At 39.8% G+C, this 26319-nt stretch overlaps 1 protein-coding gene across 3 annotated transcripts in view; it reads right to left on the bottom strand.

Annotated features, from left to right (window-relative positions):
• Window positions 1-15974: 15974 nt before the first annotated feature.
• Window positions 15975-26319, bottom strand: part of LOC123959405 (tetraspanin-18-like) — a 45833-nt gene continuing 35488 nt past the window's right edge. For 2 of the 3 annotated variants that reach the window (XM_046033428.1, XM_046033430.1), the window contains exons 3-9: window positions 26044-26139; window positions 24830-25024; window positions 23881-23955; window positions 21721-21819; window positions 21415-21582; window positions 19976-20059; window positions 15975-17772 (exon numbers count right to left, since the gene is read on the bottom strand). In XM_046033428.1, coding sequence (XP_045889384.1) covers window positions 17725-17772; window positions 19976-20059; window positions 21415-21582; window positions 21721-21819; window positions 23881-23955; window positions 24830-25024; window positions 26044-26139 — 765 coding nt within the window. In that variant the 3' untranslated portion in view covers window positions 15975-17724. Of the gene's footprint in view, window positions 17773-19633; window positions 19780-19975; window positions 20060-21414; window positions 21583-21720; window positions 21820-23880; window positions 23956-24829; window positions 25025-26043; window positions 26140-26319 lie in introns of those variants that run through there. The other variant, XM_046033429.1, reaches the window with a different exon arrangement.

Below are 26319 nucleotides of genomic sequence, written 5' to 3'. Positions count from 1 at the left end.
CCCTGTGCTCCAGTGGCACGTTGTGTTTGCCAAAAGTCTAATTGATCATTAGAAACCCCTTTTGCAATCATGGTAGCTGTTGTGCTGTCTTTAGACTAGTTGAGTATCTGGAACATCAGCAGTTGTGGGTTTCTTTACAGGCTCAAAATGGCCAAAAACACAAAACCTTTTTCTGAAACTCGTCAGTCTGTTCTTGTTCTGAGAAATGAAGCTCTTCCATGCCAGAAATTGCAAAGGATTAAATATGTTGTTTATAAACAAACCACGTATGTGTGGACTAAGCCTACATTGCTATTTTAACCCAAATCACGGTCTTTTCCAAAACCTAACCAAGTAGTTTTGTTGCCGAAGACTAACCAAATTCCAACGTTTCACAGCGTTAACGACTAGTTTTATTTTGAAAGTCTAACCAGATGTTGCATATTTCTTGTTGCTAACTTGACAAAGGAGCCCTACACTTGCAAACGAAGCTAAAGGTACCTCGGGCATTAAAAAGCGACGCCTAAGGTGTTGACGAGGCGTCCATAAGTGAAGTGACGAGCTGGGAATGAGAATGTGTTGGTGAGACAAATAAACTACAGAGTGTGTGTTCATGGTGATGCAGGAACATGTCGCCCAGTGCAGCAGTGATGTGTTTCACTAGATCCTGGACAACAGCTTTGGGTTTTTTTACTTTGCAAACTATTACATGTACAAAAAAAGATATATAATACAATAAAGGAAAGAATAAGAACTCTTTAAAGTCATTGTCTTGGTCTTTATATGAGATGTGTCGTCTATAGTTTGAGTGTAACTGTACAGCGTAAACTCCTCTGGCTGTTAACCCCCCACCCCAAATACCAGATGCAAGACTGAGGACATGACCTTAGTGTCCTCAGCTACACAGCTTGTGACTGTAGAAGATGACTGAACTCAAAACTCTCCAAAAGGTAAAGCCGTCTGTGTCGCACATATCGAACATCTGTGGGATTCATACTATCTGTTCAACATTATATTTTACCAAATTGTATAGATTTTGATGTACGTGAGGAGATTTCTTTTCCACAGTGTCTCCTGGAGAGATGATGGGGATTAATGTGCTAGAAGAAGAATGACTAACTAAGGCCGCTCATTATTAATCACCTTCTAAATTAGTTAATTTGTTAACTAATTCATGGTGAAATATGGCAACAACAACAACAGTGACGTTGGGGACGAGCTTCAGGTTAGAAACAGCAAAACAATAAGTGGGGAAAAGCTACAGTACAGTAGTACAGTAGGAAAAGATAGTGGAAACTTTCTTCTGAGCTGGAGATCAACATGTCGCCACCGGAATCCTGCAGAACGCGCTGATTATCATCCTGTTGAGTGTTTAGAAACAAACACAGCAAGCCTTCTTAATGCGGCATAATGAGCTGGAGCTCCGGCCTGAGCGAGAAAACAGCCTGCTGTTGTACTTAAGTACCTTTTTTTTTAAGTACTTACATTTACTATAGTAGTACATTTACTCAAGCGCATTACTGCAATTAAGTGCATCATTTGAGGTAGTACTTGAGTATTTCCATTTTATGCTACTTTTTACTTCTACTCTACTACATTCATTTACTTGATAAATTTAGTTACTAGTTACTTTACATCTTAAGATTATTACTACAAAATATGATCAATTTCTAAATGATGATATTATTATAGATTACCCGGTAGTGTTTAAAGTAAATAAAATTAACTCCACCTTTAAAAGCTGCAATATTAAAATAATGAATGCTTCAATAATACAATAATATAATATATATTATTCTGAGTACTTTCACTGCCCTACAGATTGTGGTTACTGTTAAAATACATTTGCAAGTGATTATATTACTCCAGACAAACTGCTTTACAAAGCGCGTTTCGTCACTATGTTCTTCTTCTTCTTGTATAATTCTTGCAGTGTATGTATGTTCGAAGAAGAAGAAGAAGAAGAAGAAGAAGTAATAATACACAGCAGAGGTTGGCAAATAAGTTTTGCATAGGAGCAATTTGTTTTATCAATTAAAAGGTGAGTTAGAATATCAGGCGTACTATTTAATATAAATGTTGTGGTGTTTGGTTAGTTCAGTCAGTAAAGTGCAAGACTTTTTGATCCGCATCCATCAACCTACAGAGGCTTATTTTCATTTCCCCAGTGTCTCCAGGCAGAGGACCTTGAGGGGATGAACGTTTTCTGACGGCTCTTTCAGAGGCGTGTCGAGCAGGCTACAGACTCTTTTTTTAATGTCGTTCAGAACTTTACAAAGTACACTGCAAAAACTAAAATCTTAGTAAGATTAATTATCTTAATTGAAGGCAAAATATACTTGTTTTTTGTCTGACAAGATATTTCTTCTTACCAGACGGCTTTTATGTTCGAGAATTTCAGAATTTTACTTGTTTCAAGTTTTTTTGGCCTTAAGTAGCAAGTGAAATATTCTTGTTCTGTTGGCAGATAATTTTGCTTATTTTAAGTAATATTTCCCTCATTTTAATGCTTTTTTCCCTTGTTTTTGAGAGCTCAGTTTTTGCAGCGTATAAGCTCTCAGTTCAACACGTAATAATAAAACATTGCTGCAAAAAAGGTTCTCGACTAGAAAGTTGGTTGCAAATAAATAAACACAGTCAACCTTTAATCATCATTAGACTAATTGGTTAAAAAAAACCAATTTTTAGGTGCAGCCATGGTTCAAATTAAGGCTTGAACATCCCCCAAAGAGGCAAAAACAACAGTTCAGTTCTAGTTATATAAGTCATCTCATTGCACTTTTCATAAGAGCAGGTCTGACCACACTCTGTTTAGTGTTATTCACAGAGACAACAACCCACAATTCCCCAACAATGCATGACTACTGCTTTATTAACGCAGATTACATTTCATTCAGTCAACATGAGCAAGAGGAGATATTTAATATGATATTTAATTTATCATCATCCACAGACTGCAGACATTAGTTAAATAAGCATGGATATTGCAAGCTTTGTAAAGTTTTAGTTCACTGAAGCACGCTTCTGCGCTGTTCTGGATTATTATTATTATTATTATTATTTACTCAACAAAAAAACATACATGGCTTAACTTCACTTTAACTTCTGCAGAAGAACCAATGTGACTGTGGGACTGAAAGCCAGCTGCGCCATATGTTGGAGCTGCTCACGTGGCCGACTCAGACGCACTGTGTATATAACATGAGTTTTCATTCACTGCTCTGGCAGGCGTCCAGCTCGTCCTCAGGAAACCTCACATCCTGCTGTTGACATAAGGCCAGTCACCGTGCGTTCTGGGCCGCACAGACAATGTGGGCTTTTTTTTTTTTTTTGCAGACGCAGATAAAATGAAACAAACAGACTTGATCCAGAGCGCCATTAAACAGAGACGCCAGCGCGCCTGTGACAGCGTCTATAATTCTATAAAGATACACCATTCTTGTCTTTTGTTTTGTTTGATTGGGGGTGTGTTTGTGTTAACTAACTGTCCCTCGTTCAGTGTTTAAATCCTCACATATGTAACACCAGTGAAGTGTTGAACCGATCCAAACAGCACAGACGTCCTACCGCTCCTCTTTACAGGCTGATGTTTGTGCTGTAACTTTTATTAACTGCTGGAGATGTTGTTAAGCTCAATTTCTGACTTACTTGTTGCCAGGACGAACAAGAAGAGTCTGACATAAGACACCATTAGGTTGCATCTTGGAAAAGTTTGTTCACGTGACTGTTGTGTCATGTAAACAAACATCCACACTGTTGTTTTTTCCTCTTAAATCTTCAGTGTCTGTTTTAAGAGATCACAGAACCCTTTTTAGAAAATGAAACTGTGTTTGTGAGCTGTTTTTACAGATTTATGTCTATGACCTGTTGACAAAAGGTGCGACTTTATGGAACAAAGCAGCGAATATACTGCATCCTCCTCAGCTTAAAGCTGCAGTCGTCAACAGTATTACATACGAGACAAAACCTTCCCCGTCTCTCTTTATGCTGCTCGAATCACCAAACCCACAGAAAAGACCGGTTGTCCTGCAAAACCTCCTTCCTCGTAGGGCTCGCTCTCCACGGTGAAAGTCTCACCAAGACCCGGGCCCCTGGTCCCTCAGAGGCAGTCTAACAGCAGCATGAGAGGCTTTTTAAATCAAATTTAAGGGTGTAGATTAATTTCTTTTTACTAAATTTTATTTCTATTTAACTCTTTTAAAAAATGTGTTTAATGTATTTTATAGTTACCTGTGTTGCTTTTGGATTTAATGTAAAGCACTTTGAATTGCCTTGTTGATGCCTTTGCTAGTACACCACTGTCCCCTCTCAAAAGATCGCCATCATGCCTCTTTGCCACTTGTCGACTCGAGCGCCATGGCGTCATGCCTGAAGCTCCGTGTGGAGCCGGGACGTGTTGTAATATACACTTTGTGCACAATTATTAGGCAAGTGAGTATTTTGACCATATCATCATTTTTATGCTTTATACTTTCCAACTCCAAGCCGAATAAAGTTGAAAGCTTATTGGATTTAAGGATATCATGGTGACGTGCATTTGTGTAATGAAGGAGGGTGTGGCCTAAGGAGGGTGTGGCCTAAGGATGGTGTGGCCTAAGGAGATCAACACCTCATATCAAGGTGTGCATAATTATTAGGCAGCTTCTTTACTTCAGGTAAAATGGGCCAAAAAAAGAGATTTAACTGACGCTTAAAAGTCAGATATTGTAAAAAAACAACAATAAAAAGCCTTTCAGACGGGTGCAACACTCTCAAAATAGCTAAACTTTTGAGGCGTGACCACCGGACAATCAAAAGTTTTGCTGCTAATAGACTAATTGTGCATGCAGTGAACGCTGTTGTTGGCAAAGGAGGGGACGGGCAGTTCTTTCATCGCTGCTGGTTGCTCCTCAGACATTGTGTTTGCGAAGCTTCTGAAGCTGAGCTGAAGATACTGAGCTCGAGATAGAGACTCCTTCTGGCCTCTGATTGGTTGCTTTGACCCAAGCGGTGGATTCTTGGAATTGGCAGTTTATCCGTCTCATGTACTGCCGTCAGGAAAAAGTGACGGTTTTAGCAAATATGGCAAGTTATTTTTAGAAATAATTCCCTACTGCAGCTTTAATAGTTTTCTTTTCTTCCACTGTCCTCTTCAGGTTCACAGGATCTGACTGTTGTGATAACATCGCCATCGTGTGGACTAGTTCAGGATTACAGCCTTCAAATGCAAGCTATAAAATATACAGGTAATAACAGCTTTTACAGAATATATTAACAATGCTATCAAACAATAACTAAAACTGGAAAGAAAAAGTTTAACTCTAATTTCAAAAGGGGGAAATTTAAAGGGAAATTTCAGCGGATAAAGTTCAGTTTTGTATTTCTGATAAGCTCAAATTCATTAGATCAGTGTTACAGGGTAACATTTAAAACACAGTATACATATATATACACAGTCTATTTATTTATAAAATTGTCCATTTAGTTTCTTAGCATTGGCCATTTATATTTTAATATTTTAGTAGTCACGTCAGAGTGATGGATGAACGTACTGTGTGCATTTGAGTTCTAGTGAACATAAGAGGGCTCAAATGAGGCTCAATAAGGGGTTGTGCTCTTAGCTTGTGAAATGATTATTCAGAAATCATTTTAAAGCCCGTTAACCTGTGAAAAAAACTCAAAGTTTGATCTAAATACATTCTGTGCACACATCGGGTTACACAGTTAAGGGGAGTACTGTGTGTGAAACTCAAGAGATCCCACAGTGAGTACGACACTGAAGTGACCACAGGCTCTCACATAATTTCACAAGCTCAAAACCTTTTTGACCCTTACAGGAGCCCACACACACACACACACGTGCTCACAGCTCAGTGGCGCTGAGGGTGTGTGTGTCTGCTGTGTGTATCAGGCCGCAGGAAGCCCAGTCATGTAACTCGAAGCCACATGCAGTTTTTCTAAGAGTCATTAATTTAGCTGTTCCTGGAAATGCTTCTGGCTCAGGGAGTGTGCTGATATTTGGAAGAAGCACTGACTCAGATCTGTTACTTAAGTAAAAGTAGAAATACTACTACAATAATAATAAAACAAAAATACTTACAAATAAATGATCTGCATTAAAAATCTTCAACTTCAATAAAAATATATAATTATTAGCAGCAGATTAGTATAAAAAGTGAAAGTACTCATTATGCAAAGTAGCTCTGTTCCCTAAGTGTTAAATGTTATTATATCTCGTTATCCTGATTCATTATCGTCTAATCATGTGATCAAAGTGGAGCTCCTTATTTAACAACGTGTATTTTATAAACTGATCAAAGGTTTGATGTTAAAAATATTGATCTGAAAAGTAACTAAAGCTCTCAGATAAATCTATGAGGGACGAAAAAGACTTATGTATAAATTAATAAATAAATGCATAAATAAATTTATTATAACTAATAAAGTAAATATATTTATGTAATTAAAAAAGGCTATTTCTGTATTTAGTTATGTATTCATGCATTACTGCATGTATTTATTTCTGTATTTCTTAATTTATTTATTTGTTTATTCATTCATTTATCCTTAAGTAATGTTTCGTGCCTCATATAATATAATCGAGTGAAGTACAAGTATAAAGCAGCATGAAATGGAAACACTCGAGTAGAATCCAACTACCTCAGATGATGTACTTAACCGCAGTACTTGAGAGGAGTTGGAAAACGTGTGTTAGCTGAATATGGTCAAGAAATGTTTGCACATTTTAGTTTAAATATGTTATAAGTGAAACCGCAGCTGGAAGGCTCGTGTTTGAGCTGAAAAACATGGATTCATTTGATGGTGAGGCTGCTCCTAATGGATTTATGGAACTACATATGCGTTTATTAATAAACTGTATTAATACTGTATATGTATAAACTGTGTATAAGTATATGTATAAACTGTGTAAACACCCAGAACTCATCTGAAGGATTTCTCTCCTTTAAATTAAATAGAATAGAAAGTTTTCTTTTTGTTCTGCTTTGAAGTTAGTAAAAGGTCACAGAGGTCCAACTGGCCCGGCTTTCAATGTCAGGACACACAAACGCACAAACACACTGTGGCAGGTTTTATTTAGAGCTACTGTTCATGACGAGGTGCAGCCTGTGTGTGTAGATTTGCATGTTTTTTTATTTTCAATCTTAGAGAAGCATGTTTGTCTGCAGCTGCAGCGACATTCATTGAATAAAAAAAAGTGATTTTATTTCTACTGTTCATCTCCTACACGCAAACAAACAGTGATAAAGTGTGGAGGAGAACGAGTGACCAGGTGGGACCTGAAAAAGACAAAAGACGCACATCTTACTTCATGTTATCTCATGTTTAAATGCAATGAAGTTTCTTTTTGTAGCAACCTGGCAAACATCAACCGTCACAAGGACACTTAAAGCAACATTATGTAGTAATTATATCTTATAATAAAAGCTTCAGAATCATTTTGATGGCTCTCTGTCATTGCCGCTCCAGAGCCTGGTATATGCACTATATAACAACGACGTGATGCTTTATGGCACGACGTCACACACAAACACAACTCTTCAGCAAGCAAGCTATCGAGTCTAAGTCCCTCCCCTTCTGGTGCACCACCATGGGACGTTAGCTGTTTCTCAATCTGCGTTCTTTTCTGTACTTGTGTTCTTGTGAAACGTCATCAGTCGCAGCCAAAGTACTGCTCCAATTCTAAAGTCCGCATCTAGCCAAGTACAGTCAAATACCCGGATGTGTTCTCGCTCCGCCCGTTTTACCGAGCCTGCATCGGTGGCGACTTGTGTGGACTTCAGATAGCCAGATATCCCAGAATGCATTTCGCCGCTGTTCCAATTGCTGGAACACTGACTGCGTGCTCCCGTTTCTGGGAGTTCGTACTCCCGAGCCGAACTTGCCATGTCCGAGCTTTAAATTACAGAAGTCCGAACTTGGCGAACTCTGTTTTGAGAAACAGCCCTTATTTCGGAAAAATATTGTTCGGTAGTCAACGGCAAGAGACAACATTTTTATCCCATTTACCAATTTAAAAGATAAATTTTAACGTCAAGAAAGTCGCAATTTGTTGTAAAAGTTTTGAGGGCTGAAAATACATAATTACAAAGACCACAAACTCAAAAGTAAAAAAGTATGTGACATCGTAACTTTTTCTCTCAGTGACTGAAGCTAACGTTACTGAAGCAAACGTCAAAGAGCTTCCATGAGAGTCGTTGGATCAGGTGAGACACATTTCTGCGTGGAACATAGTTATCTAGCTTGTAGCAACCATAACATATCGGTGACGTATAATGTGTGAGACGAGAGATGTAGTTCATTGAACGGGTTTAACACAAAACTAAGTGTAACTTTACCGTTTTACGACAAACTGCGACTTCCTGGACGAACAAAATTATCTTTTAAATTGACCAACATCATGTGTGTCATTCAGAGTTCAATTCTAATGGGATAAAAAGATAAGTTGTCTCTCGCCGTTGACTACCGTACATATTTTACCCGAAATAAGGTCCCATGAGCCGGGAGCTGAAGCGAGTGACTTAGGCTCTCTATAAGAAGTAGCAGCAAATAGTATATAATGTGCAATGTAAGTTCTTTGGAAGAGACCGGAGGAGGAAGCGAGGAAGAGCAAAAGAGAGAGCAACTGAGCAAGAGACAGGACCAGAATTAATATCAGACTGGCTTCTACTCGTTAGTTAAACATTCGACATATGATGATCTTCTAAAATATGATGCATTGCCCAACAGTATATAACGTCATCATCAATCATATTAATGTATCTATTTAAAATGAATTATTCTAATATATTATTCTGATATGGGCTCATTCTTCATAATGAGTACTTTTGGTTCTTCAAATATATGTTGACGCCAATACATTTACTAATATAACATTTTACTTGTAACAGTGTGCAAGAGTATTTCTACACTGTTTTTATTGCTAATTTTATTGAAATGATAATTTTGGTATTTTCAAACCTGGGCCCTATTTTCCCATATTTTGGTGTTGAAATCACACAAAACCTTTTAAATCTGTGCTTTGGGGCAACTGCGCCCATCAAAATGACATCCACAAAAGTGCTTCTTTTTGCCACCGACAGGCTCAGACTGTTACACCAGGTGTCTGAACATCATGGAAAGGATCCTCGACAATGTAAACCTGAGTCAGAGTTGGAGACAAAGAAAACAAAGGGTGTCACCAGGAGTCCCTCATAGGGATCCTTTCCATGATGTTGGGTGCGTTCGGGATGACTGTGGCGGACTTAGAACGACGAGATCAGTCGTTGTTCAAAAGGTGGTTCCAACTTTGTGCAGCCATTTAGTTTAAAAACGGAGTTTTAAAACAAATATGATCTCTGTCCTCACCAGTGTATTAGCTGCGTATCAGAGTTTTTCTCTGTCTACATCCAAACGACTGAAAACGCACATCTAGTGGCCGTACACGTACTCTGGGCATGCACCTGCCGATGTGACATGAAGCAGATGGTCTATTCAGTATTTACAGAAGATTTGGCGAAAGAATAAAGTAATGCAGATAGGGCTGTCCCCGACTAAGGATTTACATAGACGAATCAGAATCGTCAAGACCTGCCTGTAGTCGACTGATAGTCGAATCATGGGTGTTTTTTTGTGCGCGGCCGTGCTGCCGACAACTGCATGCACGTTGCGGTTCCTCGCAGGTCTATTTCAAGTAGCCGGCTATTTAAAAACAATAAAATATTCTTTGTGTGGTTCATCAACGGTGATTTAATAATTAATTTAATAATTAATTAGGTGCGGACAACTCAGCACAACACCAGTGAAGCTGGGGCTCGGTCTCTTCAGCAAGTGTTCCTCCACTGCCACTTCACACCTACACGCTACGCCTACACATGCGCACGGACGACCCAGGGTTAGGGTTACAATTTTCATGCACTTTAAAAACATTTATTTTTTTATTTACAGCATTAAATGTTATATGTATCGCAGTATATTAACCTATTGGGAGAAAACTGGTATCGCCAAAATGGCATGATCCTCGTTTCGCTGCGAAGCTTCGATTGTGAGATTGACAGTCAAATCAGGCTCCGCCCATCGAAGCATCGAATCTTTGACTATTCTGGGTCAGCCCTAAATGCTGACAAAGAACCGCACCACATTTTCTTTTTTGCATGGACCAAGAACGAGCTCGGACTGTTGCTGAATGTAACACGCGAGATAAAACCGGAAACCGAAAACAGACTGGGAGTCGTCGCAAAGTAAATTGCGACATACACAGTAACTTACAAGTGTAGGCTATAAGTGTTATTTGCACGGTTCAAGGTATTTTAATAAAAATACTAAATCAAAAACTCTGTCAGCAGCATCGTGTTTCTGCTTTGCATGACTTAAAAGACCCAATCAGAGAGCCAAACGTGAGCATCTGCGTCATCGTTCCTAGAGTCCTCCGTTTTTGCCTGTCCCCACTAAAACACCCTCCGGAGCGTCAAAACAAAAACGGGGTTGGCAGCATTTTCAAGCTTCTCCGTTTTAGGTCTTCGTTTTAGTGTGGATGGGAGGTGCAAACGTAGCAAAAGGTCTCCGTTTTAAAACCAAAACCCAGTAGTGTGGATGGGGCCTAAGTCAGCGCTGCGCAGCCCCACATGAAGTCAAACGCACCTGTTGTCAGACACCTGGTGTAACAGTATGAGCCTGTTGCTGGCAAAAAGAAGCACTTTTTGTGGACGCCATTTTGACAGTTGCAGTTGCCCCAAAGGCAGAAGTTGCAGCCACTGCAGCTGCCGGCTGAAGCTTCTAGTGCATTGGTTCAAAACTCTTTGTACCTACTGATCATTTCACCACCAAAACATGTGAAAACAGGGTCCAGGTTTAAAGCCAAATTATATTTTAAGGATCTGAAAACCTTTGCATTTAACTAAAAGGACAAAGATTTGCTGTGAGAGTGGGGAAGATGATGAAAGATGAAATACCACTTTAAAAAGTTTGCTGTTTAAGAAGAAACAAGCCTAAACATACCTGAACGACTCCATCCAGCTTTTGGGGCTGAAGTGTCCGACTCTAAAGAAACAAACACATCCTGTTACCTCCCAGTATCACAGCTCACATGCTCTTCCATGCCCCTCACCTGTCAGACTCACCTGACGTCCTGGCCAGCTCGACGCTGTAGTCCAGGAACTCGTGCCGTTTGCTCACAGAACAAACATGAGCCCCGAAGTCCTCCATCCTGACGCGCTGGATGGTCAGCGTGATGCTGCCGGGCCTGTAGCTGATGGCGTAGCCCGCAGTGCAGTTCTGGAAGGCTTTGTGTTTGATGTAGTGACACAGCAGCTCGTTGTGTGGACTCCTCCACTGCACGGACAGCTGAGAGATGTTTGCCTGGTCCTCATAGTGATACAAACACGGCAAAGTGACCCGCTGACCGGGCTGACAGAGCACTTTGGAAACACAGCCTGGAGACAGAGGAGCTCACGGTGAGTGTTTGAGACACTCCACTAATCTGTTATTTTATTTACAATGGATGTGATAATGACAAAACCCACGCAGAGGCGTCATTAACTTTGCAGCTCTGCTGTGTTTTTTCACTTTTTGAAAGCATTTGTTAAAAATGTTCTGAAAGATGGCTTGCAACAAGAAATGTTAAATAACTGAAAATGTTTTGAGAAAGGTTTCTTTGCATAAAAAAAGAAACATGCAATGCTTTTTAAATATAGGAGAAGCAAATGTGTATTGTCCAAAATTTTAACAATAAAAGGCCACTCGAAAATGTGCACTTTCACTGTATTGGGGGATCCGGAAACCAGTCGGTATCTGGTGTCGCTGTCTACATCTGCCCTTTACGGTGAAAACGTGTGGCTGGTCTCAGACGATCTTGGAGGTGAAGATGCTGGATGTGGAGGTCCTGGGCTGGTGAGGTTACACGTGGTTTTCGGTTGTGAGGCCGGTTGTATGTACTGCCAAATTCTCTGAAATGCCTTTGGAGACGCCTTATGGTAGAGAAATGAACATTCAGTTCACGGGCAAAAGCTCAGGTGGACATTCCTGCAGTCAGCATGCCATTTGCACGCACCCTCAAAACCTGCGACATCTGTGGCATCGTGCTGTGTGATGGAACTGGCACATTTTCGAGTGGCCTTTTATTGTGGCCAGCCTAAGGCACACCTATGCATACCCAACACCTTTACCCAAGAGTGTCACTTTTGAACAGTAAAAGTAAGATATTTAACAGTAAAGTCAGAGTAAGGAGGTGGTTGGGGTGGATGGAGGGCCAGAAACCGGACTTTCATCCAGGAGACAGGAGCCTCTTAATGTTGTTTTTAAACATCCCTTTGTTATTGTACCAAGAACTTTTACTGTAGCCGGACAGAAATCATTTCAATTTAAGGCACCATGTGATGTGGTGGAAAAATCTTCATCCTACCCCAAGATCTATCAGCACTTTTTGCTGCGTCTTGTCATCTTTAGCTCTGTCTCTTAAAACAGGATGTTCATGTTATTAATGCTATCGGGTATAACTATGTTGGTTTGTTATCCATAAGGCTTGCACACGTAATTAATAACTTGATTTGTTTTTGGGTTGAATGTTAGGTGATTTTCAACTGGTATAACTGAAGTTATAGGATTGTTTAACTTGATATTTTTCCTTGTATTAACTGAGGGTGTTGGGTGTATCTGTATACGTGTAATATATGTAGTTGTGTGATGTTCTGTTTTGTATTTGTTCATTGTTTTATAGGACCCCCTCGAAAATGACATGCTGCATCTCAAGGGGCTATCCTTCAATACGATTGCAACGTTAACAGGTACTTTCATTTTGAAAGTCTAACTGGACATTGCAAATTTATTGTTGCCAACATGACTTACGTTAAATGACAAAAAAACAACGCTAAAGGGTACCCAGGGTGCTAAAAAGCAACACCCAGCGGTTTTGACCGAACGTCATGACGAGTTGGAGGGAGAATGTGTTGACCGTCCAGTGGAAAAGGGATTTTACTCAAGTACTGTATATCAGGACAAATTCAAAACACTTGTACCTTACAGCTTTAATTTCCCTTCATGTCATGTGAAAACCATGTATCTCCAGATGTGGTGATGTTGATTGATTGTGATAAACTGCAGGATGACAAGTTCCTTTATGGTCTTGAGAAAACCCTCCTTTTTTTTTTAACCACTGCCTTTAATTAAATCAAATTTAAAGGCCGTAGATTAGTAACTTTCACAGCACTGTAACGTCGTTTTCTTTTTCTTTGTTTCTAAATTTTCAGTGAACACTACACGGTGAGAAATGAGGTAGGTAATTGAGTGAAAAGATAAAAGAGAGATTGAACAGAGTGAAGGAAGTGGTCATAAATCTCGCGCCTGAGTGACCTGTAAACGTGCAAGTGGGTCCAGAGTATAACTGGATCCAAACAGTCTGCGGACAGACGTGTCCTGGTTTCTCTGTAGTGTCCAAGGGTTTCTGGGGTTTGCAGCACGTAGCCTCAGACATAACCCAACTCAGTGGACCCAAATATTGCTATACACCAGAGTACAGACTAGCTAGAGAGTAGATCCTTCTGTTTCTCTGTTCTCTTTTCAAAGATAAAAAATAATTTAACTCAATTATTTGCCCCTCAGCCTGTCTTTATTTTCTATTTAACTCTTTTAACCCTGATTGTACACTGTTTAAAACCTGTTTATTTTCTATTTCACCCTTTTCAAAATTATATTTGAATGTGTTTTTTTCCCCAATTTCCCTTTGTTGCTTTTATGTTTAATGTAAAGCACTTTGAATTGCCTTGTTGTTGAAATGTGCTATACAAATAAACTTGCCTTGCCTCCTCGTTCTTCAGATAAATAAACTATTTAAACCCTACTTTGTCACAAAGGTGAAAACAGGGCTGATGATCTTGTAGGATGCGATTCATTTCTGTAGAATAAACTACCCAACAGGATGTTAAAATGAGCAACATACACAATAATATTAATCCAGAAAAGATATATTAGTGAAACACTGACTGCACAATAAGTACTTTTACACTGGAAAGTTTAAGTAAATGTTGCTGATAATACTTTTACTTAAGGCTTTGAGTGCAGGACTTTTACATGTATTGAGTATTTCAGTGTGGCCTTAATACTTTTACTGAAGGATCTGAATACCACACCGGTGAAACAAACATACATTAAAACACTTACTTAAATTACTTCTTCTCTGCGTCACACCTACCTTCTCCAACCAGGTGTGACAGAACCAGTCCGAAGTACAGTGCGGCCGTCCCAGTCTGATCCAGAGGTGTTCTCCACATTTGGTGATGGATTAACTCCACAGGTTCAAATACTTTCACCAATATTATTTGGCAATATAACAAAGAACCTGGAGCTCACAGTTCAGAAATGACGGCTACCTCGTGTATCACTTTTGTTTTCACAGTTATATCAGTTTACAAGCGGGGGAGAGTAAATGTACTGAACCTGCTGTTACCAGGCGTCAGGAGACTCTTTGTTATATGATCCTGTGTTTTGGTTTTAGTTTGAGATGTTGCCAACGTTACACAGGGTTTGTGCAACGTTAGCAACACGTGCTCACCTACCAGGGGCGGCTGTTCAACAAAAAACCAACCCTTTTATACGCCACAAGATGGCTGACTCATTTCCGATTATCCAATGGGAAGCAGGCATAGAAAGCCTCTGAAGAATGTTGTCGCCCAAATTTTCACAATAAAAGTACAGAATAAAATGCTTCACACAGGTACATCAAATTTTTTTTTAACTTCACTGAATCAAACAGTGATTAAAGGCTCAGGAAACCTTTGCAGGTGTTTTGAGTTAATTAGCTGATTAGTTATTCTCAGGTTGACATTTCTGCATTATAAATTCTTTATTTTAAAATAATAAGTTTTGAGATATAGATTTGTGGATGGATTTCCATGAGCTGTAGTCACTGAGATTAAAATAAAATAAAACTTTAAAAATGTAATTTTATGTGTATGATTTTTTTTTTTTTTTTTTAAACACACACAACATTCAAAATTTTTGAGATGCAACCACAGAAATAAGAATAAGAGAATATGCAATTTAAAACAGATACTGCTAATAAAATTTAAAAAATGACAAAGCTCTCATTCATCAGAATGTTCTTCATTTAATTCTGGAGCTATCACACTGTCGCCGTCTTGTGAAAACCATGCATCTCAAAGTTTTCATGAGCTGTGCAGTTTTAAAGTAAGTGGGGTTTTAAACGGTTTATTTAAGTAAAAGTTTCTCAACCCATGAAGTAAAACTTCAGTCTCAAGTTCATCTGAAAAGAGATACATGTTTCTCACCGGACGACAGATAGTTTTGACCAAATTCCCATTTTTTATAAACCTGATTTCAAGAAACCACAAAGTGTTTCTATTTCCATGTTTCTGTCTTAGTGTTTTTAGATATTTTACTTTGACATAAAACAAAAATATCACACATATATTTACATACATACACATGAATTGAATTGCATTACAGAGTAGTAGAGAGCAGTGGTTCTCAAAGGGGGACCCGGGGACCCCCAGGGATCCTGGAGGGGGTTTAAGAGGGAATAATTTATTTTCACTATAATTCCATCCATAAGTAACACGACAGAATGTACGACTATTCTGGTCAAACTTTCTGTACGAAAACATCTGAAAGCTAAAATCCGGGTGACCCTGGGACAAAATCTTTTCAAATGGGGGTCTGTGGTCTAATTTGTGTCAGTTTAGAGATGCTTTATGTACTGAACATTATAACCTTCATGAAGGAGGATTAATTGCAGGTACTTAATAAACTGGCAACTGAGTGTATATTTCTATAAATGAAATTTCACTAAATTAGGTGGATTTTATGTTAAATTAGCTTTTTAAAATACTAGAAATTTTACATCTTCATGTCCCCAAAAATGATTCCAATAACATGTTGTTTTTTTGTTCTGCATATGATTCTGTATTTATAAACTCATCCCGCGATTGGGAGAGTAAAAATGTTTTCGTGGCGATATAGCAGATGAGACAATGTGCGCGTGTGTGAAAAATCAAATGTTACACAACTAAAAATCACAGACATCAGTTTAATGTCAGTCAGTTCCATTTATACAAATCAACTTTATACCTACCGACAGAATGAACATTATTACTGTGCACAAAGAGGGAAACGCACACTGGCAGTCCTACTGAGGCATATTTACATGTAAACGCACACACGCTCCATGATAAACTTAAATACTGAACACTCCGTTATCTTAATACTTCACACTGAACCCCGCGTGAGTGTACAGACTCTTGTAAACAAACATTGTGACTGTGAAGAGACTCTGAATCACGTTTAATGATTTATGACTTGAACAATAAGCCTCATGCAAGAAACATTTAGAGTTCGACTCTCCTCTACGGAGGGAAAACACTTGTTATACTCGAGAATCAGAACGCTTTAATCTGAAGGAATTTAGAGTTTGAACATGTAAACAGAAAACAACTGAAATAATTAAGTAAAACTAAATGTATCTGTGTGATCTTTACTGAGAGGTTTGAGAAGGTTTTTTTGTTTTACTGGCACAGCAGCTGTTTTTTCCCCTCCAGCAGTTTAACGTCACATGTAACGGGATATTTTTTTATGTGCGAATGTTTCTCGTGGTTTTTTGTTGTCTGTAACCTTTCTTATGCTGCCGCCCTTGTAAAAGAGATCACTGATCTCACCGGGCCTTACCTGGTTAAAGATGGGTTGAATAAAATAATTAAAATATATGCTCTTGCTATCTAACTCGTCGGTTGTGGCCTGCTTTAAATCAACGCAGAGGGCTGTGTTGCTTCAGGAAGTCCACTTTGAGCGACAGATCCATAAGACTGAGGGCGGTTTATTTAGCTAGGAGGCAGATTTTACATCTCTGGGAAGTTTTTGTGATTGTTAAACAGATTGTGGCTTTAGCCAGATGTTCTTTCTTTCTATCACAGTATGGATCTGCTCTAATGACACACTGTTGGAAGCTGCGTTAATGTTTTCTAATTGTCCCTCTGATACGACTACAGACGCTGATGTCTGAAAGACTTGAGTGAAATCCTTCTTTTCACTCTTTCATGATCATTTTGTGAATGATTCTACGGCCTTGTCTCCATTGATTTGGGTGACGTAGATAATTCTATCAAGTTCAAACGAGCGATTAACTACAAGTTTGTACAGTTAAGATTAGTACTTGGAACAAGTAAAAACTAAAAGACGATGAGAACACAAAGATTTTGTTGCATGAGGCCCACTAAGTTCTGATTGCTAATCAGCTCAAACTACGATCCACGATCATCTTCACATTTCCTAGATTTTTTTTTTTTTTTTATATAATCCAGCTTCGACCGTTCTGAGGCGAGACAGAATGTGCTGATAGTCCGCGGTGCCCGAACTACAGACATCATGGACAAACCGAGGTTATAATCTGGTTATAAACGGTGTGGTGTGTTTCCAGCTATAGGGCCAGTCTGCTGGACCGAAGTGACTTCTGTGGTGAGGAGACCACGTATAACCTGGCTTGCCCTCAGTGTTTTAGCTTGTAGCACCAGTGTTAATCCTTTACTTTTGAGAAAACTGACGCAGAATGTGCAGAACCTCATCCTCAGGTCGCGGATTACTTCCTGTGTGTGTCTGTTGTGCCCAAAGCAGCGCCTGAACCGCCCTGCTGCTGCTGTGAAGTACAAAATGATGTCCACAAAACCAATGAGACACAAATCACTGTACAAATACGTTTCATATTATACAGTTTTCCTTCTGCTTGTGCTTTTCTGATGGCTGCTGCTGCTGATGTGGACGCAGCCGTTACTGGATGCCTCTGAATAAACACATCGCAAACACCATGGCGAAAAGCTGCGGAGAGAACGAGACACACCTTAAAACTTAGAAGAGAAACAGATTGACGGTATATTAGACTACTGCTGTTCTATTTTTTTCTTATTGTCAGCAAATCCAATGAAAAGACCAAAACCAACAACATGTTAGTCAGTCGAAACTTTAAACAAACGTTACTCAAATAGGAGGAAATCATGTGAGGGGACGGCGAATTTTAAAAAAGGTCTTTATTTCTGATTAGATCCTGTCAAACACTGTGTGTGTAACCGCGCGTTAAACATCACGGTTAATTAATTGTAAAGGTTCCGCTACACCGAGTGTTGCTGTTGCAGGGAAAGAAACGGTTACATGAGCGGTGCACCCGCTTAAAGTGCTGCTCCTGTTCCTACGCCTATTCAAAATGATCCAACTAAATCAAAATAACAAAAGGTTTTTTTAATTTTAACTGTTCACTATGATGTAATAGGAATATACTTAAGATATAAAAAACGTATTCAACAGTACATTTTTAATTTCTAATAATGACAACAATCTAACAAAGTAGCAACACAAAGGAGGCTAACCCTAGCTGCTAGCATGGCCAATGTGCACAACTGTATGGTTAGCCGGTCGACATGCATACGCATTTGCTGATTTAGGTTTAGGCACACACCCCTGTGATGGTTAGGGTAAGGGGCTTTGGGAAGCTGTCAACGCTATTTTATACTAGCATAGCTAGCTACCTAGCTAGCTACCTAGCTAGCTACTAGCGCTTCCGGTCTAGACAGGTTGTCTTATACAGACACAGACGGGTACCACCTTTTGCATCAAATACTATGGTCAAATAACGCTTTGTCAGCCTTTCCGAAAGCATCAGTATTTGAAGCCCTGAGATGAGAGCAGACAACACCAAGTAACACAAGTAATTATGAAAAAGCACATTTGTGGTAACCCTCTTTGACAGACAGCACCACTTTTGCGCATGTGCAGAGGTAGGATCTGGCAGGCAGCACGGTTTTGGTACCTACAACAACACCAGGAGCTTATAGACTTCCAGGACTATACCAATTAACTGCATTTCAATTATTAATAACGCAGCATGAGAGAGGTTCTCAATTTCTTTCTATCATTTTCAACTAAAAAAAACTTAAACGTATGGATGTGAATTCATGATAACAACAATTCAGTTTATTCCCCTCCTTAATAAAAATTTCCCCTGGAGGATAAATAAAGTTACCATTAGTCTTATATTAATAATACTTACATAGTATAGAGGTATAATTGTTAATTTAATTAAATATTAAAAATCAACCCAAGTCATTTCTAGTGTTGTGAAATTATAATCTGTAATTGTTGCAGCCCTAGTTGGGTGCGATGAAGTTTTCAGAGGATTCATCCATGGTAGCTATTGCTGCGCATGTTAAACACCCATTTCTTCCTCATATTTTTTTAAGGAACATAATATAGGAAGCATAAATTTCTGTGTGCCAACGGTTTTCTCTTTGGAAAGACGTGTCACACAGCTGGTGATCAGGACAGTAAATAAAAAAAGCTTTCAGGAACAGTTTAAATCACTGTTTACTCACAGATAAGTCTGGTATTAATCTAAATTTGATGTATAAAAAGATCAAAACCAACAATACAACCATCATTTCTGACTTCCTTTCCTTATCATAAGAAACAAAAACAGGAGGAAATAGTACATTTGTTGGGGACTATTTTCAGCAGCGGATGAATCCACATGTGGTGCTATAGTGAGTATTTCAGGCAGCAGGACGGTGTATGTAGGGTCAGAATAAACTACAGTGTGTGTGTTCATGGTGATGAAGGATCTTGTGACCCAGTGCAGCAGTGAGGCTCACTGATGGGTTTTAATAGTTGTTGGACAACAACGGAGCTCTATGGCTCAGAGGAGACATCAGTGTGTGAGACACACAGGACTTGCTAGAAGATAAATTCAGTGCTGAATTCATCTCTTTTCACGGGATTTGTCGAGAATGAGAAAAATGATCAACAGTCTATTATCTCTCTAATAAAGGCAGGAAGCTGTGGACCGAAGGGAGAGCAGTGTCACGTTTGGTGCAGTTTGGACATGAGACACGTTCAGAATTAATAAATATACTAGAGACCAGCGCGGAGCGGCTCGCGGGGATTTTATGCTCCAGAATAAGTAAACTTTGAGAAAATCACTGTCCTATTCAGTATCTTAATATAAAAGGCGGAGCACACACACAATACGTACTTCGATTGTCAGCACCACGATGGCCAGAGCTCCGGCTGCGTAGATGTACGTCTCAAAGTAGTCCACCATCGCAGAGTAACAGCCCTGCATGAATAAAACACACAGAACAAAACTGTGGTTATGAACTTTGCAGTAGTTTTTGACAAATATTGGGATATTTAGAGAGCAGGGATGTATAATGCAAATATAATGCAACAAAGAAAAGCAATGTTTAATTCCATTATTCTGTGCAGAGTACAATCTAATTAACACGTCATCTCAGCCAGTAACGTGTTGGTTTAGATGGAACCTTTATTAATGAATGAAATAGAAACAGACATCGGGTTCTGCTGTAGATTTCAGAAAGTGGCTGGTGAGTTGCAGTTTGTCAGACGTCATTCAGCTGCATTATTCTCTATAGAATAACTATATATATTTAACACTAGCCAGAAATGGTTTTAGATTGGAGCTGCTGTCATTTAGGATGATATATCGGCCTCGTGAGTGCAGGTATCGGCCGATGCAGATTATCTCACAATGCCAGATCACTTCTTTGCAGAGTCTAAACTATAGAACACTGCTATACAAAGACTAACTGCAGACCAGAAACTGACTTTTTAAATGATTTTTTATTTATTTTACCAGATAAAACTTAATATACCGTGGGAATATGCATTTCCCAAGATCACTACAAAAGTGTAAATGCCACATAACAAACCAATCTATGAAATTAAATTACAGTAACTGCACTCTGATTATCTACCTGCCATCACAGTCACACAGACAGTCAGCTAGTCAGCTAAAGCAAGGGAGACAGCTAGCTGGTAATATAGCCACATCCAGCCTTAAATAAACTTTTTATTAAACTTTTAATTTATAAACAGTTTTAAGCATGCACAATTAGTTCTCTGCATTTAACCCATCCTAATCTGGAGCAGTCGGCCGGGCAACAAAATCACAATATAACAAATGTTCAATAAATGTTGAAATGAACAAATTATATCAATTTTTCTATTAAGATATTCATAAAAAAAAACAAACAACCTTACTTTTACTACTACTTTCTAAATTCACTGTTTGCTACCTACCTATAAATCAAAAAATATAAATTTCAGTAACTGTGGACTTGAGTGATCAAGCTACTTTCAATTCACATATTTACATATATTATAGATATAATTTACTATATACTTAAATTACAACCAATTAGTTCATGAATTTAACCAGCCATGAAAACTGAAGAACTGCATTTTGTTGCCGACATCACTGTTTGTGTAGTCGCTGCAGGCCTGAACAGTACATAAAGTAGTAAAAATGAAACGCTGCTCAGGCATTAATGCATCTTTGATAACAATTATTTCAGTGAAGTTTTTATTTAAAAGGGTCTTTCAGGTGCTTTTGCCCTCAGCTGTGGACATTTCTCAAACTTGACAGGAGGAAAAGGTGTGTTCTCTAATGACCTTATTGTGCCTGAAGGCCACGCTGCCGCTCACACACTGCTCCACGCTGATGTCTCGCGGGTAATCGTTCCTCTGGCAACAGGCCTCAGGGACCAATTTATTGGGGCTGAGGAGCCTGAAGAGGCTCTCCTCGAAGTCCTCGGGGCCACTTACGCCGCAGCAGTCGAACTGTACACAGAAACATGGCGGGAGAGAAAGAGCATATTGTAGGTTTGGATGTTGTCAGTATTATTGTCACATTAGGTTGATTATAAGCGGAGAGAGAGAGAGAGAGAGAGAGAGGTAATTGGAAGGTCAATGCTTCACCGTGGTCATGATGGCGTTCCAAGTGGATGTGAACACGTCGGTGTTGTTGTGACCTTGGTAGTGACGTTTCAGCTCCCTGCTGAAATACTCTCTGGTTAACTGGAGAGACACAAACAGTTCAGGAAATTCTCCTTGTGACCAACTCTTAAGATGGTTGTTCTGCTAAACACACAGTTCGCCATTTATTCGTCATGCTGTATTCTTTATGTGCCTCCCTTCACACAGACTCAAACCCTGGGGACGCAACAAGCTTCCATCCATTGTGAATTGAACCTTGAAATAACATCCTGACGCAGCATTCAACGGTGTTTTGATTCCCTCAGGAAACAGAGGTGCACTGTTTTTTACTCACACTCAACAATGGAAAAATACTTCAACCTGAACTGAAGAAAAGCGGCTTCTCTGTTCTCTGTGATGGAACTAGTGTTACTAGGAAAACGTCACTGTACTGTGGAGGATCTGAACTGTGGTGACCAACACAAAATACAAACACAAAATACTTTTGATTTTCTTGACTAACATCAGACTAAAATACCGCGACTTTTAGTCAACTAAAACTTGACAAAAAAAAATATGACAAAAACTGACAAGGACATTTGACACAGGACTAAGACTACATTTTTAAATGGCTGACAAAATTAACACAAGATGGAACGGTAATGAGCAGGCGGGACAAAAACAATGTGTGGAAACACAATGTTCAGGATCTGAACACCTGTGTAGTGGCAGCATAAGTAAACAGTTGCAGGTGAGTATGTAAATAATGCGCTTTAAACTAAACATGTGCGCCAACAGTCTGATCATAAGAGAGAGAACAGGAGGTAAAGCTCAAACTATACTTTCTGTATCCACGTAGCTGCAACAGTCGGCGTGAGGAACGTTTTGTTTTCTGTCCGTGCACATGTCTGAATGCAGCCCAAAAACATAACAGGTACTAACAGAACCGTGTCTGTGGCGGCTGTCCACATCCGTTAGCCTTCCAAACTCTAATTTATTGTCCCAGAGGGGGAAAATCTGTCTCGCGGCCAAGTAAAATAAAAAGGACACACACAGAGAAGTAGGAACTAGGTTTGTCCCTGACTACAAATTTACATAGTCGAATCAGAATCGTCAAGTCTTGCCTAGAGTCGATTGACCATCGTTGACGCATGTTACGCCCACACATGCGCACTGACCGCCCCTACCTCAAGGGTTAGGGTTACAATTTTGGATTTATTCACACACAAAACATTTATTAAAAGCTTATTTCTATATGTATCGCAATACGCTGTAAATTAACTTATTAGGAGAAAACCGGCAGTTCTATGCAAAATCAGACATTAGCACCCCTTTACAGCCAAAATGGCTCATCCTGATTTCATAAAGCTCTGCCATAATTTCAGTGAGAGATTGGGAGTCAAATCAGGCTCCTTCTTTTGAAGAATTAACTCTTTGACTATAAGGTACATAAAACAGACCTGGTCTTTGGTTGGAGAAACTCAAAGACTCAGAAGACACAGGAACAGGCTGCAACATGTAGTCAAAATGGACAGTATGATCAATGGTGTTAAAATGCCAGATCTATAAGAGACAAATATTTCTGTCACTTATTGAGAGGTTAAGTAAAAATAAAGAAGGTGATGACTGAGTCTACATGTAGAAGAGTGTCATGAGTTTAAAAGCTGGACGTTGTTGTTATTGAAGGTCTCCTTATTTTTCATTATAGTATCCAGATATTTGTTAAACTGACTGAACCCGTCCAAAGTTAATTACTTCATGAGACTTGCCCTTGACTTTAGTTGTGGTGACATTCAGTTTTAAAAAGCAGCATCACACCATTGAACATCGCCAACCACTGGGCAGAATCGCTCCCCTGTAACAGCCTCGCTGTGGTCGAATCATCTGCAAACTTCAGGGTGTGTAGAAAAACTGCAGTAGTTATTGTACAGCATGCATGTGGGATATATCAGAGGCTGCTGTGTGGTGCTTTCATGTGGCCACAACACGTCGCAAATGTTTGGATACACATGGACCATTTTACCACAGGGGGCAAACTTCAATTACAGTTTTTCTTTTAATAATAATAATAATAATAATAATAATAATAATAATAAACGGTTCATCAGCTGCTTAGCATTTAGCTCCAGTGACGAGACGACCTGATCCAGAGGCTGTACTCACATGTTCCCTGAAGAGGAAAGCCAGGATGGCAGCTGCCAGCTCAGCCAGGAAGATGAAGAGGATCAGCATGAAGAACTGAGTAACAACAACAACAACAAGTCAGTGTTTCCCAGGTGTATAATAATAATTTTCTGCATAGACTAACTAAAATGCTTTATTATGACTCCAAACATAAGATTAAAAACAGGTCTCCCTTTACACAACATACAGTTTTATACTGGCTGTGAATGATGACCTGCCTGTTGAAATGAAGGTTGAGTAAATAAACACTGGGTGTGATAATCTTACACTAGTCTCGCAGATGTGCACTGTTAACATCCTCTAGATGGCACACTTGTACTGTTTTACTCTGGTCTTACATAACTTACAGGCAGGGATGTGAAGGAGGATGGACAGTAACTCTAAATCAAATTCACATCAATTTACACTAAACTTCATGATACAAGACAAACAAGGACGCAGCTCAGGGGTCCCCTAGTCTGCATGCCGAAGTGTCCTTGGGCAAGATACTGAACCCCAAATTGTGAATTTCTCACTGTGGGAATGTGATGTAGAGTGCTTTGAGATTACAGACCATTTAGTATGTTTTGAGGCTGCACAAAACATAAGCATAGCAGTAATACAAAAATAAGCAGAAGCATCTCAGCAGAAATTTAAGTTAGAATAATCGATACGATGAAAAATTACATTACATCCCTATTCACACACACACCGATGGAAAAGCCATCGGTGGAAAATCGGGGTTGCTCAAGGACACTTCGACATGGAGCCTGGAGGAGCCGGGGATTGAACCACCGATCTTCCGATTAGTGGGCAACCCGCTCCCGAGCAACAGTTGCTGCCTGTTCTTCCCTTGATGAGTGAATGCAGCATTATTCTGACTGATAGTGACTTCAAATATACAACAATAAAACCAGTAAATCCCTCTCATCAGCATATAAAGACTCACAAAGAGCAGGAGACATTTGTTCTCCCTGATGGCTCCGCAGCAGCCCAGGAAGCCCAGCAGGAACAGCATGCTGCCCATGGCCAGGATGACATAGACCCCGGTGAACAGCAGGGGGTTGGCCGCCACGATCTCCCTGAAGCCCATCGGGTCCAACAGCACCCAAACTCCAACACCCAGCAGGAAGGAGCCACCGAGCTGGGAGAGAGAGAGGGTTCATCGTTCAGTCAGATATTTACGTTACAGAGTGGAAGTATAGTAAACCAACCGGCTGAGGAAACGCTGGTGGGGAAGATGCACGAGTAACACTCGTAACAAAGTAGTTTGTACTATGTGTCGTTCGAACACGTCTAAAAGTGAAACAGAGGAAACTTTCAAAACCAAGCTGACTTTCTAACCTCTTTCGTCCTGTTGCGTATTATCTTTAGGGTTGGTTATAAACGAACCAAATTTCCACGGACCGTGGGTTCATTAAGACCCGTGCGTTTGGCTTCTCGGTCCCTAACTTTCTGCATCTCTCAGCCCCTGACTGAACTGCAGTGAGCATTTTACAGTCCATAAAAGTGTCTCTGATCTGCCAGGAGCTGCTACGCCGACCTAACGTCACCTCATTTGTTAGTTCAACAAAGCATGAAGACGAGAGTCCTTCTGTTTCCAGTCCTGGACGATGCACCGCAGCAAACGCTCCAAAGTTTGGCTTAGCTTCACAAAAAATAAAAAAAAAGGAGGACGCCACAGCAAAATGCAACAGCTGCAGTAGGGAGGTTTGGTGCGAGGGAGGAAGCAGCTCCAACATCACGAAGCGTTAACTTCAACACGGCATGAATCTGAAGGAACGTGTTCAACGTGTCGCGCTCTTCCAGCTGCGATGACGCCCCAGATCCAGCTAACGCTAACAGTAGCAACGTCTCAGGTGCAAAAACACAGGTGAGCTGAACGTATAGTGAAGGGAAACGAATCATGTCTACAAACGATTCAGTAAATATTTTTCTTAGAGACGAGTCCCCAGAGACGCCCCTCTACTACAGAGACTCCTTTCACTTTAAAAAAGAAAGAGAAAGATGCTGCATGTTTACGTTTTTTTTCTCTCTTGTGCATCATTCTACAGGTTTTAAATCGACATTAAGTCGCGACAGCTTTCACAGGATTGTTATCTGGTTTCCTTTGGTTTCAGTTAAACAGCAGGAGAGGAAAGCAGAGAAAAGCGTTGAACTCACAAAGATGAAGAAGTTGAAGATGAACATGAGGTACTTCATACAGCTGAGGCAGTCCCCCTCCATGGCTGAGCCTCTAGCTGAAACCTCCCCCTGCCCCTGCAGACACACAAACACATCCAACTGTTAGTCAGTGCAAAACACAGAAACCAGCACAATAGCTTCATTTAAGAAGAACATTCAAATGGAGCAGAGCAGATGCACGTTTAACAGCATCAACTTAAGATGCAGCTTTATTAATCCCAAAGGACTTCTTGTGCCAAATATCTGCTCTGTATA

This window comes from Micropterus dolomieu, linkage group LG20, assembly GCF_021292245.1.
Source record: "Micropterus dolomieu isolate WLL.071019.BEF.003 ecotype Adirondacks linkage group LG20, ASM2129224v1, whole genome shotgun sequence".
NCBI classification, from domain to species: Eukaryota; Metazoa; Chordata; class Actinopteri; order Centrarchiformes; family Centrarchidae; genus Micropterus; species Micropterus dolomieu.
Note: the sequence above shows the minus strand (reverse complement) of the source record. Positions and strands in the feature narration are given on the sequence as shown.